Genomic DNA, 16,728 nt, shown 5'->3' on the forward strand with positions numbered 1-16,728 from the left:
GAGGGGGCCCGCACGGCGTGAGCCAGGGCCCTCACCTCGAGCCCCACGTTGGGCGCCAGATGTAAAAACGCCGCGACAAGACATGGCGCGACAAGACAAAGGGGCGCCAGAGTATCAAAAGGCTTTTATTGGACAATCGCTCCTGGGCAGAGCTCCCACGCGCGAGCGAGGAAAAACGGGAGTCTGCAATCTGCGAGGAGGCGTGGCAACACCTATATACCCCGGCGGATACGGAAGTGGCGGGACCAAGGTGCTGATTGGCCCTCTAGGTCCCGCGTCGCTTTTTTGATTGGCCGGAGTCTTGGCGCCTTCGCGTCCATCAGTCTGCCTGGCAATGGGCTGTTGATTGGTGGATATCTGTCCCTGTCAGTCTGCCTGGCAGCGGGCTTATCTGAGACCTTTCGGCGGGGGGGGGGGGGGGGGGGGGGGGCGGTTTTTCTGTCAGCATTTTCTGGCTGGCGCCTTTCTGCCTGCAATCAGCGTGACCTTTCAGACATGAATCAGCCATGGATTTACATGTGTTCTCCATCCCAATCCCCCCTCCTGCGTCCCTCCCCATCCCATCCCTCTGGGTCTTCCCAGTGCACCAGCCCTGAGCACTTGTCTCATGCATCCAACCTGGGCTGGTGATCTGTTTCACCCTTGATAGTATACTTGTTTCGATGCTATTCTCTCAGAACATCCCACCCTCGCCTTCTAATCTTTATCTTTGCTGAGAATAACTATCTTGTAAGACAGTATACATGGCCACACCATGCTGATTAAAACACCTTTGCTTGGGTCCCCATGTCTTTCTTTCTTTCTGACCCCATGGGTCAGAGCTTGGGTCCCCATGTCTTTCTTTCTTTCTCTCTTTCTCTCTCTATATATATCTATTTCTGGCTGATTCCCTAGAGTGCAAAAGCCAGCTGCATAACCCAGGGGATATTAGCCTCTTTCCTTCTTTCACTCTCTCATCATCGACTCCGGACCACCAGGTTCCGATCCAATAAAGGACCAAAAGACAGGGGCACTGGAAGGTCCCCCTTGGTATAAACCCTCTTGAAGTTCACCATTAACCCTACCATAGAGCCTGTCAGCCCCAGGGCTGAGTTGCCTTAGGCCAAACAACTACTGGGGGGTAGTGCGACACCACCCATCAGCAGATAATTGGATTACAGCTTTACTGAGCAAGGCCCTATTTTACCCATCAATCCCTCCCATCAAGAAGCTTACACAAGCCTCTTATCCTCATCCATCAGAGGGCAGACAGAAGAAGTAAAAAGAAGCACAGTCCCACAGCAGCTAAAACAAAAACCATATTACAGAAAGTTAATCATGCTGAAAAAGCAGAAAGGTATGTCCCAGATGAAGGGACAAAATAAAACCCCAGAAAAACAGCTATATGAAGTAGAGATAGGCAACATTCCAGAAAAAGAATTCAGAATAATGATAGTGAAGATGATCCAGGATCTCAGGAAAAGAACGGAGGCAAACACTGAGGAGATGCAAGAAATGTTTACCAAAGACCTACAAGAACTAAAGAACAAATAAACAGATGAATAATATACTAGAAGGAATCAATAGCAGAATAACTGAGGCAGAAGAATGGATAAAAGACCTGGAGGACAGAATGGTGGAAATCACTGCCACAGAACAGAACAGAGAAAAAAGAATGAAAAGAAATGAAGACAACCTAAGAGACCTCTTGGTCAACATTAAATGCACCAACATTCACATTATAGGAGTCCCAGAAGGAGAAGAGAGACAGAAAGGACCTGAGAAAATTGAAAAGAAAATAACTGAAAACTTCCCAAAAATAGTAAAGGAAATAGTCAACCAAGTCCAAGAAGCACAGAGAGCCCCAGGCAGGATAAACCCAAGGAGGAACACACCAAGACACATAGTAATCAAACTAAACAATCAAACAAAAAGACAGAGATAAAATATTAAAAGCAACAAGGGAAAAACAACAAATAACATACAAGGGAACTCCCATCAAGCTATCAGCTGATTTCTCAACAGAAACTCTACAAGCCAGAAGGGAATGGTATGATATATTTAAAGTGATGAACGGGAAGAACCTACAACCAAGAATACTCTACCCAGCAAGACTCTCCTTCAGATTTGATGAAGAAATCAAAAGCTTTCCAGACAAGCAAAAGTTAAGAGAATTCAGCACCACCAAACCAGCTTTACAACAAATGCTAAAGGAACTTCTCTAGGCAGGAAACACAAGAGAAGGAAAATACCTACAGAAAGCAAACCCAAAACAATTAAGAAAATGGTAATAGGATCACACACATCAATAATTATCTTAAATGTAAATGGATTAAATGCACCAACCAAAGACACAGAAGACTGGGTGGATTAAAACATGTGCATGTATGAACTTCCACTTACCACATCACTCTGCCTGACCACCAACCCCCCAAATTGTATGTAATTATTTTATATTGTTAAGTTAATCCTGTTCCTATTATGACTTGCAATTGTAATTATCTTTGATTTTTTGTCTGGCTATTGATTGTGAAAACTGATAAACATCTTTTACTCTCGTGATTATGTAATTTACTCACTTAATACCATTGTATCCTGACTGGTCAACAGAAAAATAATAGAATTCTATATCACTAAAACTACCATTTAATAGAAAAACCTGCAATCATTTAAAATCCAGATGCATATCAGAATTATCTTGAAATTTTTCAAAAAATGCAAATGCTCAGGTATTGATTTTTTGTTTTCTCCAGAGCTCTAGATATGTTTCTAATGAGCAGTCATGTTTAAAAACAACTGGACTATATGATGATTTTTTACTTTTATCTAGTTTGTTTCACTTTTTCTATTTCATATTCAGTGCTCCCATTTCATTTAGTTTATGTTCTCCAATTTCTCCATCTCTTTTTTTTAATGTTCTTTCTCAAGCCTTTATCAAGTGTAGTAGAAAAGCTTTTGTATACATATAAATATATATAATAAATATATTTTAGAAAACCTATGAATTTTTGCCTAACTAAAAAATTATGACATTTTGATTCCACTTGTTTGATTCAGTATGAATAGAATACTAGATATCTAATTTAAAAATAGATATGCAATAAGCAACAAAGGTTTACTATATAGCACAGGGAACTATAGTCATTATCTTGTAATAACCTACAATGGAAAATAATTTCAAAAATAATATATGTGTATTTGTTTAACTGAATCACCTTACTGTGCACCTGAAACATTGTAAGTCAACTATATTTCAATAAAATATATATATTAAAAAGAAAAGATCAGGAAAAAGACAAGGATGTCCACTCTCACCACTTTTATTCAACATAGTTTTGGAAGTCCTGGACATTGCAGTCAAAGAAGAAAAAGAAAAGGAATCCAAATTGGGGAAGAAGAAGTAAATCTGTCACTGTTTGCAGAAGACGCGATACTATGCATGGAAAATCCTAAAGATGCTACCAGAAAAATACTAGAGCTCATCAATGAATTCAGTAAAGGTGCAGGATACAAAATTAATACACAGAAATCTATTGCACTAACAACAAAATATCAGAAAGAGAAATTAAGGAAACAATCCCACTTACCATCTCATAAAAAGAATAAAATACATAGGAAAAAAACCTACCTACGGAGACAAAAACCTATACTTCAAAAACTATAATATGCTGATGAAAGAAATCAAAGATGACACAAACTCAGGTACACACTGCTATATTTAAAATGGATAACCAACAAGGACCTACAGTATAGCACAGGGAACTCTTCTCAATGTAATGTGGCAGCCTGGATGGGAGGAGAGTTTAGGGGAGAATGGATACATGTATGTGTATGGCTGAGTCCCTTTGCTGTTCACCTGAAACTATCACAATATTGTTAACTGGCTATACCCCAATACAAAATAAAAAGTTCAATAAATACATAAAATAAATAGCATACAGAAAAAGCAAAAAAAAAATGACACAAACAGATGGAAAGATATACCATGTTCTTGGATTGAAGAATCAATATTATCAAAATGACTATACCACCCAAGGCAGTCTACAGATTCAATACAATCCCTAAAAAATTACCAATGGCATTTTTCACAGAACTAGATCAAAAACATTTTAAATCTGTATGGAAACACAAAAAACTTTAAATAGCCAAAGCAATCCTGAGGAAAAAAATGGAGCTGGAGGATTCAGGCTCCCTGACTTCACACTATACTACAAATCTACAGTAATCAAAGTAGTATGATACTGGTAGAAAAACAGACATGGATCAACGGAACAGGACAGAAAGCCTAGAAATATATCCAAGCATCTATGTAGGGTCAATTAATCTATGACAAAAGAGGCAAGAATATACAATGGAAGAAAGACAACGGAGAAAAGTCTCTTCAATAAGTGGTGCTGGGGAAACTGGTAAATATAAAAGCTACATGTAAAAAATGAAAATAGATCATTAGAACACCACACAGAAAAATAAAAATGTGTTAAATACCTAAATGTTAAGACCGGATACTGTAAAATCCCTAGAGGAAAACATAGGCAGAACACTCTTTGACATAAATCACAGCAATATCTTTTTGAATTCATCTCCTAGAGTAGTGGAAATAAAAACAAAAATAAACAAAAGGGACCTAATTAAACTTAAGAGCTTTTGCACAGCAAAGGAAACCATAAATAAAAAGACAACCTACAGAATGGGAGAAAGTATTTGCAAACAACGCAACCGACCAGGGATTAATCTCCAAACCATACAAACAGCTCATAAAGCTCAATATCAGGCAAACAAACAATCCAATCAAAAAAAATGGGCAGGACGCCGCAGACCCGGGACCCGGAGCAGCTCAGAGGCGGTGAATAATAGCTCTTCAAGTCTGCAATAAAAAATGGCCTCCAATAAAACTACATTGCAAAAAATGGGAAAGAAACAAAATGGAAAGAGTAAAAAAGTTAAAGAGGCAGAACCTGAAGAATTCGTAGTAGAAAAAGTACTGGACCGCCGTGTAGTGAATGGGAAGGTGGAGTATTTCCTGAAGTGGAAGGGATTTACAGATGCAGACAATACTTGGGAACCTGAAGAAAATTTAGATTGTCCAGAGTTAATTGAAGCATTTCTTAATTCTCAAAAAGCTGGTAAAGAAAAAGATGGAACAAAAAGAAAATCTTTGTCTGACAGTGAATCTGATGATAGCAAATCAAAGAAGAAAAGAGATGCTGCTGATAAACCGAGAGGTTTTGCCAGAGGTCTTGATCCAGAACGAATAATTGGTGCCACAGACAGCAGTGGAGAATTAATGTTCCTCATGAAATGGAAAGATTCCGATGAGGCAGACTTGGTACTGGCAAAAGAGGCAAATATGAAGTGTCCTCAAATTGTAATTGCTTTTTATGAAGAGAGACTAACTTGGCATTCTTGTCCAGAAGATGAAGCTCAATAATTGTTTGCATTGCCTTTTATATATATTTATATATATATATAAAATGTGGGTCTTGGTTTTTTGATTTATTAGTGTGAAGAAATAACTACATTCTCTAATGAAAATCAGGTTTGATATGTTTGTTTTGAAGTAATATTGGGGAAGTTACATTGGGTTTTTTGGTTTTTTTTTTCCATCTGTAGCACTGGTTACTTTGAACAAATAAAAGCTTTCTGTAGTTGCTTCCTTCAGTAGGAAAGAATTTGATACCATGGTATATTATTTCCTCAGCATTAGAGATCAGTTTTTATAAATGTTCGAGGAAATCTCCATAGTCATTACTCAATCAGAATTTAGCATTTAACTCATATATGCCTGAGGACCATTCTAAGTTTTTTGTATGTGTATACATAAAAGACACATGTAAATGGTTGGGAGTTAATTTTTTGTTGTGGTTTTTGTTTTGGTAAATATATTTAAACAACAGCCTTTCATAACGATGGATAAGCCCATGTTCTGGAATTACATCATTTTGAGCAATATAAGAAATAACTGCAACTTAGATTGAAAATTTAAGTCTGAACCTTTCAAATTAAATAATTTTGTAATTAGACAAATTAAGCAGTTTAAATTGGGTAATTTTTTAAAGCATCCATATCTGCATATAAATGCAGAAACCCTGGAAGGAAAATTTTTATCACCATCAACAACCTTCCCAACCAAATAAAAAAGTAGAAAAATTCTGGTATGTTTTAATATAGCAAAGCAAAACTTAGTTAAACAGACACTTGATGGTTCTTTTTGGTGAACCATTGTTTTACAAGAAATTGAAGTCTTTGTGCTATATTTAGGAAAGGTTGTGACACATGGGATGTCTCAGATTTGTTCATGGAAACCTAATCAGATAAATATTGGCAATTTACAATCTACAGGAACAAATGAGTGAACAAACTTTTCTAATCTAGGCTTGACCTGCATGTTTTTTCAGACTTGACTCCAATCCATTCCTTACATGAAGGCTCAATTTTCTCAGTATTTTGGGTTACTAGTTCAGCATAAGCCAAGAAAAACAATAACTTTGTAGTAATCAGAATGTTATTCAACTGTATATTGTTTACTTTATTGTAAATACTGGTGAACAGTGGTCAATAAATAGTTTTATATTCCTTTAAAAAAAAAAAAATGGGCAGAATATCTAAATAGACACTTCTCCAAAGAAGATATACAGATGGCCAAAAGACACATGCCAGGATGCTCAACATTGCTAGTTATCAGAGAAATCAAAATCAAAACTACAAGGTGTCACCAAATTTCTACTATAATAGGTAATTCAGAGAGTCAAGTTGCCCAAAAGCCTACAGAGTAATAAAGGACCTTCCTTCACCACCAAGGTGACCCACAAGGTTTCTACAGCTCCGGGTATTAACCACGGCTTCTACTCTTCCTGGAGGCCCCAGTCATCAGGCAAGGTAGAAAAAGCAAATCTAAAAACAACACTCGCTAAACTGTGCTAAGAGGCTTCAGAAACCTGGGTCTCCCTCATGCCTGTAGCCTTTCTGTGGACCAGAATGACCCTAAAGGGAATTTTAAAACGTAGCCCATTTGAAATGACCTATGGGAAACCCCTTTTTAACTTCAGATCTCTTATTCCATGAGGAAATCCATAAACTGGTTTCCCCAGTTGTTAACTTGAACCAGGTTCAAAAGACCATCCAAGAATACAGAAACAACGTGCTGCCCACCCCCACAAGAGAGAAGGTCAAGGTCTCAGTCCAGTCAGGGGACTTTGTCCTACTAAAAACTTAAGTGAAGAGTCACCCAAGTACCAGCTACAACCAAAGGGACCATATCAAATGTTTCTAAGTGCCCCAACTGCTGACAAGCTACAGACAGTTACTAGTTGGGTACATCTGTCTAGAATAAAACCTGTATCTTTTAAGTCCTAACAGGAACCAGAGGGGACCTACTCTCGCGAGCCAGTGGAAGACCTCAGAAACCTGTTCAAGAGAACAGGTAAGTGACTTCATGTGGCTGTGGTGGGTTGGCCTAGTAATCTGTGTGTTTCTATCATGCTCTTACTCTGCAGCTTTCCAGAAACCCCTCGCCCTGGTAAATATCTTCTTTATCCTTATTGGGTCTGAGATAAAAACATAGTAATATGATGTCAAAAGCTATGATACTCCTAGTAGGACTTCTGACAATGTCGTGGCTCAGGCAAAATGGGAAAATAATGCTTTTGTCAACATCTAAAGTAGTCGCCCCGGAGAAGGCAATGGCAACCCACTCCAGTATTCTTGCCTGGAAAATCCCATGGACGGAGGAGCCTGGTAGGCCGCAGTCCATGGGGTTGCTAAGAGTCGAACACGACTGAGCGACTTCACTTTCATGCACTGGAGAAGGAAATGGCAGCCCACTCCAGTGTTCTTGCCTGGAGAATCCCAGGGACGGGGGAGCCTGGTGGGCTGCCGTCTATGGGGTCACACAGAGTCGGACACAACTGAAGTGACTTAGCACCAACAGCAGCAAAGTAGTCTCCCTAGAAGAAAAACTAGTTAAATGTTGTGTCTACCATAAATATCCTGGCTTACAACAATTGTTACAGGTACAAATAGGTCCACACAACAGAGTATTATCAATTCAAACATGGTGGGGCTTCCCTGGTAGCTCAGTGGTAAAGAATCCACGTGTCAAAGCAGGACACATGGGTTCGCTCCCTGATCCAGGTATATCCCACAGGCTGCGGGGCAACTAAACCCGTGGGCCTCAACTATTGAGCCTGTGCTCTAGAGCCTGGGAGTCTCAACTCCTGAAGCCCACATGCCCCAAATACTGAAGTTTTCACGCCCTAGAGCCGGTGCTCCACCACAAGACAAGTCACCACAATGAGAAGCCAGCACACTGCAACTAGAGAAAAGCCCACACAGCAACAAAGACCCAGCACAGGATAAGATTTAAAAAACACACACACACAAAAATTCAGTGCCGACTCCCCTCCATGCCCAAGATTTGAGCATGCTGGTCACTACTCCCTTCAGGCTCAATACTTTGCCTAAGTTTGCTAAGTTGCTTCAGTCGTGTCCAACTCTGTGCAACCCCATAGACGGCAGCCCACCAGGCTCCCCTGTCCCTGGGATTCTCCAGGCAAGAACACTGGAGTGGGTTGCCATTTCCTTCTCCAATGCATGAAAGTGAAGCTGCTCAGTCGTGTCCTACTCTTAGTGACCCCATGGACTGCAGCCTACCAGGCCCCTCCCATGGGATTTTCCAGGCAAGAGTACTGGAGTGGGTTGCCATTGCCTTCTGCCTAACTCTCTTTAAAAGGTGACATAACTTTTCCATTAATGATGGCTGTTTTTGTTATCCAGAAAACCAGTCATGCTTCCAATGCTACTACACCTCTAATGGTTCTCTTGGCTGTGGTGAGCCTCTTTGGAGCAATCCCTGGCCACCGGATGGTAACATCATCACAGCGTTTTGGAACCTTGACCCAAACTGCCTTCCCACAAATACCTCCACTGTGTGCTGAGAATGAAGCCCACGTACCATGGACTAAAAATTGGGCTGAAAATTGGACTCCACAGAAGCTGTAGGTAAAACCCTCTTCACCATCTCATCTAAGCCAAGGGCATGGAATACTCCAGAACTAACTATTTTGAATATATTAATGGGCCCTTACCCCCGAGTTGTGTTCAAAACTCGTCCCTTCCTTGGATTCAGACGGCGGCTTCCTTGTTAAATTAGCCTGCTCCCAGATCTCTTATTGCATCTTCAGGATATGTCTGCATATGTGGCACTCACCAGAACGAGGGCCCAAAGACAAGGGCAGCCGGGAGCTGGGAGAAAAACTGGCCCCTGTGTAATTGCTTATCCTTATGTCGACAGTGTGTGGCACAAGGGAGCCTGCTGGTACATTAGGACATTGGGTCCCATTCTTAGTAACACTACATAGTACCACTCAGTACCATCCCAGGAGGGCCATTGGATTAATACTGGCAAGAATAGGACTGGCAGGGGGATTGGCAGCTCCATGGGGAGGCTTTGCCAACCATGAGGTAACCTTAGAAAATGTAACGAACACTTTATAGAGAGTCCGGCCCTGACCACTGGAAATGCCCTAAACAGACTTTCAACTTCTTTAAATTCACTGGCCAGTGTGGTTATGGACAATAGAAAGGCCCTAGATCACTTGCTGGCTGAGCAGGGTGGTGTTTGTGCAGTCATAGACGAAACCTGCTCTACTTGTGTTAACAGTGCAGGCCAGATCAAGATGGACATCAAGAAGATTTATGAACAAGCATCATGGTTACACTCTACAACCAGGGGTCAGACCCTAATGCCATGTGATTCTCGTTAAGAGCATCCTCCATAGCCTTACTGGGTTCCTGCCCCTCCCAGGCCTAGCCATGGTCATCCTCCTCTTCAGACTCTGCCTCTTGAAACACTTGGTAAAGTTCATGTTTTCCAGGTTACAACAGTTCCACATCAAAATGATGGCTATGCAAGGATTCCAGCCCATACTGCTCTTCGACTTAAAACAAGAAGCTATCCTGCCCCAGGGACCCCTAGACCAGCATCCAGAGATTTCTACTCCCTGATCAGCAGGGTTGACACCATTACCCAGCTCTGAAGCAGTTACAGAAGAACCATGACCCTTCTGCTTCCCAGAAGACTATGGGAGAAAAATCTCTGAGGGGGAAATGAGACTGGAGGGAAGCGGGCAGGGTGCAACCACTAAATAAATGAAGAGAGGGCACAGCTGGAATGCAAGAACAACTGACAGGAACCAGCTGTTGGTTCCTGATGGACAAGGATGGACAAACCAAGATGGCTTTGAGAAGAGCCCGGTCGTTGACCTTTAGCTCATTATACTTTCCTTGTAACGGCGCTTCCCAGGTGGCTCTAGTGGTAAAGAATCCGTCCGCAATGCAGGAGACATAAGAGACACGGGCTCAGTTCCTGGGTTGGGAACAACCCCAAAGGAGGAAATGGCAACCCGCTCCAGTATTCTTGCCTGGAAAATTCCCTGGATACAGGAGCCTGGCAGGCTACAGTTCATGTGGCCGCAAAGAGTCGGACTTGACTGAGCACACACACACCTTCATTGTAACAGTCAAAATCACTCCCCCTCACACGATGACAGTTCCAAGACAACCATAAAAGGCCAAAAAGTGGACAGTGGCCCAATTCCTGGCAAGACCCCACTGTTCCCTGAAACAGCAAGAACATTCCTCCCACTGGGTAGCGTATAAAATGATTCAGTCCAAAGAAACCAATGACCCCATACCCCACAGCCACTCTTACTTTCTGAGACAGTCTGCACTCTGCCTGTGGAATGCATATCCCTCTAAATAAACTCACCTTGGCTTTTCTTTGGCTTGCTCTTGAATTCTTTCCTGCGCAGAGTGAAGGCCGTTCACTTTGGGGTCCCAGGACGAGACATTTGCTCTCCAGCAATAGTTTAATGGACGGGAAAGCTTATATATCTAAAGCAAAACCCTGGAGCAACATCTCGCCAGCAGGTCGTGGAGGCAGTCTTCAGTCTGGGGACGGGAGGAGGTTGCCAATTATAGGGGAAATTGATGTCAGGTGGACTGGTCAGTGGTTAACAAGGAAACCAGCAGAGGGGCACACCCCTCACCAACCTTCCGATAAGCTCTATGGTGATGTTCTGATCTAAAGATTAGAACAAGCCACTCACTGGAGCCTGGAGCAAATATGTAGGAAGGTCAGTCGTGTGATTAGGTGTAGATGAAGCAGGCACTGGTCTGGCTGGGGATGTACAGTCATTCAAGATGGCAACCATCATGAATGGCCTGACCATACAATAGTTTACAAAATTGGGAAGTCGGGTGAGTTCTCTCAGGGGTGGGGATGGGAGTGTAGGGCTGGGGCTCTGACTTTTAGTCCAGATGTGACCCTAGAGAAGTTTGGACGTGAAAGTACACTTGTGAATATTTTGATTGCTTTAATCAAAGTCTGCTGACAGATGGCACAACCTTTCCCCAGGTGACTGGGGGAAGTTACATAACAGTCCTCCACTTTCCTAGGGTACCAACCAAGTTGTGGCAGTCTCCCTTTATCTGCAGTAATAGAATCCTCATTGTTTAGCCGGCTATATAACTGAGTGGGAGAAAAATGACATTTCCCAGCCTCCTCTGCATTTTGGTTTAGTCATGTGACTTGGGTTTGGCCAACCGGATGGGAGCAGAGGGGTTTGTGCAACTGTCAGAGAGTGTTCTTGATAGAAGATGTGGTTTTCCTCACCCTCTTTCTCCCTCCTTCTGGCTTGACTGAGGATATGTTGGCACGATACTGTGATTTATAGTAAGAAATATGTATTTGGTCTTGTTTCTAGCATAGAGCTCCTACAACCCTTGTAATTTCCTAAGTGATAAAATCCATGAAGGTGACTTCTGTTACTCTTAACAAGTTCCTCTGAAGCACCAGTGGGTATGTTAATTAGGTGTTTGGGGCAAGCTCCTGGATTAGCCTCAGGATGGGAACTGGTTGCCAGGGGAACCAACTCTGTGAGCAGAGGGTTAGAAATTTCAGCCCCACCCCACCTCCAACCCCGCCTCCTGGGAGCAGCTGGAAACTGAAATAATCACCAACGGTCAAGGATTTAATCAATTATGACTCCACAAAAACCCAAAAGGACAGTGTTTGGAGAGCTTCCTGGTTGGTGAACAAAAAATGCCTCTCCATCCATACCCCAAAGTATGGATAAAGTGTGCAATAAAGCTACTCTTCTCTACTTCACCCAAAACTCTATCTCCGAGATTTGACCCGGCACCCATGTACAGAGCTGAGCTTTCGACATCAGAGAAGGGCCTGATTCTATCTCCAGGTAGATGGTGTCAGAATTGAGTTAAATTGTAGGACACTTAGCTGGTGTCACAGAATTGTTTAATGTCAGAAACATACCACTCATGTGGTAACAGAAGTGACAGGAGTGAAGTATTATGTAGAGGAGACAGAGTTGGATGATGCTCTGCAGCCCTTTTGGATAAAGAGGTGACTGTGAGAAGAGAAACCACACACAGACGACCAATAACATAGGCAGAATCTGGGTCCTTAAGAGCTTTAGATTTTGGAGGGCAGCATCACTCCAAAAAACACCTCTTTGCCAAAGCAAAAAAAAAAAAAAAAGTTCAACTAAGTAAATTATAAAGGTCTCTTTTTTTGTTGTTTGGGGTTTTTTTGTTTTTTTTTTTTCTTGGCCATGTTGTGCAGCTTGCAGGATCGTAGTTCCCCAACCAGGGATGGAACTCAGACCCCCAGCAATGGAAGAACAGAATCAGTCCTAACCACTGGATCACCAGGGAATTCCCAATTGTAAAGATCTTATTGGCTTTATTCAGTGATTCATGAACTGGGTAGCATCCCATCCAGCAGAGAGAAAGGAGCTCTGAGGAGCTGTACAAAATCAAAGACTTTTCATTTTGCTTTTCCATAGGCAGAAGAGGGCAGGACAAGGAAGTTTCTAGCAAAGAGAGGATTGTGGCAAAGTCATGCTCCTTTGGGAGATGGCAGGAGTCCATCAGGCAGATTACCTCATTAGTGCTGACCTTCCAAACTGACTGGCTTAAGATTCTACTCCTGGGAGAGGTTGAAACTGTATTTAAATTAGGTGTTAAGTCGGTTTGGTAACGTGGGTTTAGCCCAAGTGAATCCATTTTGGGCCCATTGTCTTTTTTTTTAACAGCCCTAAGGATTATTTTCAGCTGATTATTTTGAGAAATGAGGCGTAGGAGAAGCTCTGAAAACAGAAGCTACCCTTTTGTAAGAGGCACTTACATTTATAAGGAAAATCTTCGTTTGTAAGTGTGTCTCCCTCTCTTTACCAGAAAGAAAGACTAAATCACAAGAAACTCTGATCAGTGAAGAAGGTGCCAACTTCAATCTACATAACAACTTTACCCTTGTTTACCATGATTTTCCTGGTGACTGCCCCCCCCAGAACTGTCCCCCACGCCCAGCACACATACCTTCTTTCATCTTTAACTGAAGATGGTATAGAAACTGGTTAGGCCACCTCAGGGATTTAGTCAGTTTCCCTGGATCTCTCCCAGGTATACAGGAGATACACGTTAATTAAAACTTGTAGGCTTTTTTTTTTCCTTTTGGCCACATCTCATGGTATGTGGAACTTCCCTGACCAGGGATGGAACCCGAACCGCCTGCACTGAAAGTGCAGAGTCTTAACCCTGGACCATCAGGGAAGTCCCCTTTCTCTGTTAATCCATCTTTTATTACAGGGGTCTCAGCTAAGAACTCAGGAGGGTAGAAGAAAAATTATTTTTCCTCCCCTACAACTTCCCTGAGTCTTGATCATGAGAGAGACATAAACTTCTACCTTGTTTAAACCACGAGTATTTGGAGGTTTCTGTTACTCACAGCTGAATGCAATCCTATTTGAGACTCAAAATGGTGACTCACATTTCCTTGGCTGGCGCAAGCGTTTCACAGCTAGTTCAACTCTCCAAGCCTCACAATAGCTCTTTGAGGTAAAAAGCTTTTTCCCGATGAGGAAATGGAAGCTTCGGCACTCAGTGGTGAAGTGAGACAAGTGATGCTGGCTTTGTCTTTCCACAAGGCTGTGCCTGCAGTCACTGGATTAATCACAATGAGTCAGCCCTGTGATATCAGCCATGTGCCAGGGAAACCAAAAAGCACAAGTTGTTCTTGGTCAGCCTTAACCTGAAATTAGTGATGTGCTCTGGTGGGTTCATCCGTCTGGAAACCAGCTCCCAGACCAGAGGATGCTTGTTTATAAGACTAAAACACATGCCAGGGAAACACGCAATGCCACTTCTCAGCTTCACAGAGAGAAGCTTCAAAGCCCCAGGGGGAGGGGGAGGGTTTGATGATGTTCTGCATAATGGACAGTGTTCTGTTTTGCTGAAGAACATATTTTAAACTAGAGAAAGCAAAAAAGGTCCGCAAAGAAATTTATTGGTGGGAGCCAGGGAAAACCAAGAAATGCAACCATGTTGTAGGGAAGCGAACTACACTGCCCTGAATTGTGTCCCTTTGGCCTGAAGATTAATGTAGGTTATTTTTAAGGCCCCAAAGACTCAGGAAGGACCTTTGACCTGCCTCTTTAGGCAGTTAGAGGAAGAGAGCTATCACCATAGATAACTAAAGTACGAACTAGTGAGTCGACAGGGAGGAACACAGGGAAGTCTATTAAAATTAGTGAGTCTCACTGTCTGTGCATGGCTCAGCAAACATTTATTTACCAAACATTTGCTTTTCCATCTCTTGTGAATTGCCTGCCCTCCGCCTCCACTGCCTGTGAAGTCCCAAACTACTACGCCTAATATCCTCTTTTGACTTTCTCCCTGACAATGTCAGGTCAAAGAACTCCGTAGCCTTGTAAATCCCAAGAATTTTTCTTTTCCTAAAAGTTTTATAATTTTGTATTTGACATTTAATGCCAAAATTCATTTTGAGTTAATGTTTGATTCTGGTGTGAGGCTTGAGTCTAGTTTTATTTTTTTGCACACGAATGTTCAATTGTTCCAGCACCATTTGTTGACAAGGCAATCCTTCCTCCATTGAAATGCTTTTGCACTTTTGTGCAAAAGGCACTGAGGACTTCCCTGGTGGTACAGTGGATAGGAATCTGCCTGCCAATGCAGGGGATATGGGTTCCAGCCCTGGTCCAGGGAGATTCCACATGCCATGGAGCAACTGAGCCCATGAGCCACAACTACTCAGCCTGTGCTCCAGAGCCCTTGAGCTGCAACTATTGAGGCCAAGTGCTGCAATTACTGAAACCTGTGAGCCTAGAGTCTGTGGTCTGCAACAAGAGAAGCCACTGCAACTAGAAAAGAGTAGCCTCACCGCAACTAGAGAAAGCATGCACGCAGCAACAAAGATCCAGAGTAGCCAAAAATAAAGAAGAAAACACAGGATGGGGAACTGAGAAAAATCCAAATCAAAATAGGATTAATAAGAAAAAAAAATGAGCTGAGCCTATTTGCGTGGGTACATTTCTGGGTTCTCTGTTCTGTTCATTGATCCTATGTTTCTATGCTCCTCTCTCTGACAATACCACACTGTCTTGATTAGTGTAACTATACAGTAAGACTTAAGTCTTCACATAGAGTGATTCCTCCCCCTTTACCATCTTCTGTCAGGATTAGCTTAACTATTCTATGGCCTCTGTCTTTCTATATAAACTTTAAAGATGCTTGTCTTAAGTCTACCAAGGACTTTGCTGAGATTGTGACAGAAATCGCATTACTCTGTAGGAGGGCAACATTTGCTGCCCCAAAATGTGTCTCTCTGGCATAAGGATTACTTTAGGATGGTTATTTTTTAAGGAACAGTAGACCTGGGAGGTACTCTGAAATCCAAGCAGAAGTTACATGTTTATAAGTGATCTTTACTGAAGAAGGGAAACCTTTATAAGGGTGTCTCCCACAGTACCAGGAAGAGGCGGATAACCTTACCTCTAGAAACTCTTATCAATGGAGAAGGTAAGGACTTAAACCTGCACAACCACCTTACCTTTGTCTCACTGTGCTTTTTCCTGGTCACCTCCACAACTGATGTCCCCCAGCACCAACATCCTCTTTTGTCTTTAGCTGAAGACGGTATTTAAGGTGAGGGCTTTGGCCATTTTGGTGAGTTATTCAGTTCTCTGGGGTCTCTCCCATGTATCCATGTTTGCCAAACATTTGTTTGATTTTCTGCCATTAATCTATTTCTAGTGTACTGTTCATTTCTGTTTGCTTGTTCTTTAGTTCTTCTAGGTCTTTGGTAAACATTTCTTGCATCTTCTCCATTCTTTTTCTGAAATCCTGGATCATCTTCACTATCATTATTCTGAATTCTTTTTCTGGAGAACTAAGACCTTTAAATGTTGACTCTTCCAATCCATGAACAGTGTGTCTTGTTTAGATCTTCGGTCCTTTCATCAGCATTTCATACAGGTGCTGTACATGTTTTGTTACATGTATATGTTAAGCATTTGGAGTGATTGTAAATGGTATTTTTTTTTTAATTTCTGTTTCCATGTGTTCATTGCTTATGGGGACTTCCCTGGCAGTCCGATGGTTAAGACTCTGTGCCTCCACTGCAGGGGCCACAGGTTTGATCCTTGGTCGGGGAACTAAGATCCCACATGCCACTCGGTGTGGCAAAAAAAAAAAAAAAAAGAAATATGAATGATTTTTGTGTGTTGATCTTGTTCCCTGTGGTCTTACTGAATATACTTTTTAGTTCTAGGAATTTGGGATATATTATTTGGAATTTGCTATGTAGAAAATTATATCATTTGCAAATAAGGGCAGTTTTATTTCTTTCAAATATGTAGGTCTTTTATTTCTTTT

General features: G+C 41.9%; 1 protein-coding gene and 1 long non-coding RNA gene across 2 annotated transcripts; one reads left to right on the plus strand and one right to left on the minus strand.

Annotated features, from left to right (window-relative positions):
- Positions 1-365: 365 nt before the first annotated feature.
- LOC122690126 lies at positions 366-13,953 on the minus strand. Its single transcript, XR_006339982.1, has 3 exons — positions 13,826-13,953; positions 10,745-10,926; positions 366-486 (listed from the first exon to the last, which is right to left on the minus strand). It is a non-coding gene; the product is annotated as an uncharacterized LOC122690126 (long non-coding RNA).
- LOC122690125 (chromobox protein homolog 3-like) lies at positions 4,791-6,569 on the plus strand. The gene has a single exon (XM_043897111.1). The coding sequence runs from the start codon at positions 4,856-4,858 to the stop codon at positions 5,405-5,407; it is 552 nt and encodes a 183-aa protein (XP_043753046.1). The 5' UTR covers positions 4,791-4,855; the 3' UTR covers positions 5,408-6,569.
- Positions 13,954-16,728: the final 2,775 nt, after the last annotated feature.

This window comes from Cervus elaphus, chromosome X (assembly GCF_910594005.1).
Source record: "Cervus elaphus chromosome X, mCerEla1.1, whole genome shotgun sequence".
NCBI classification, from domain to species: domain Eukaryota; kingdom Metazoa; phylum Chordata; class Mammalia; order Artiodactyla; family Cervidae; genus Cervus; species Cervus elaphus.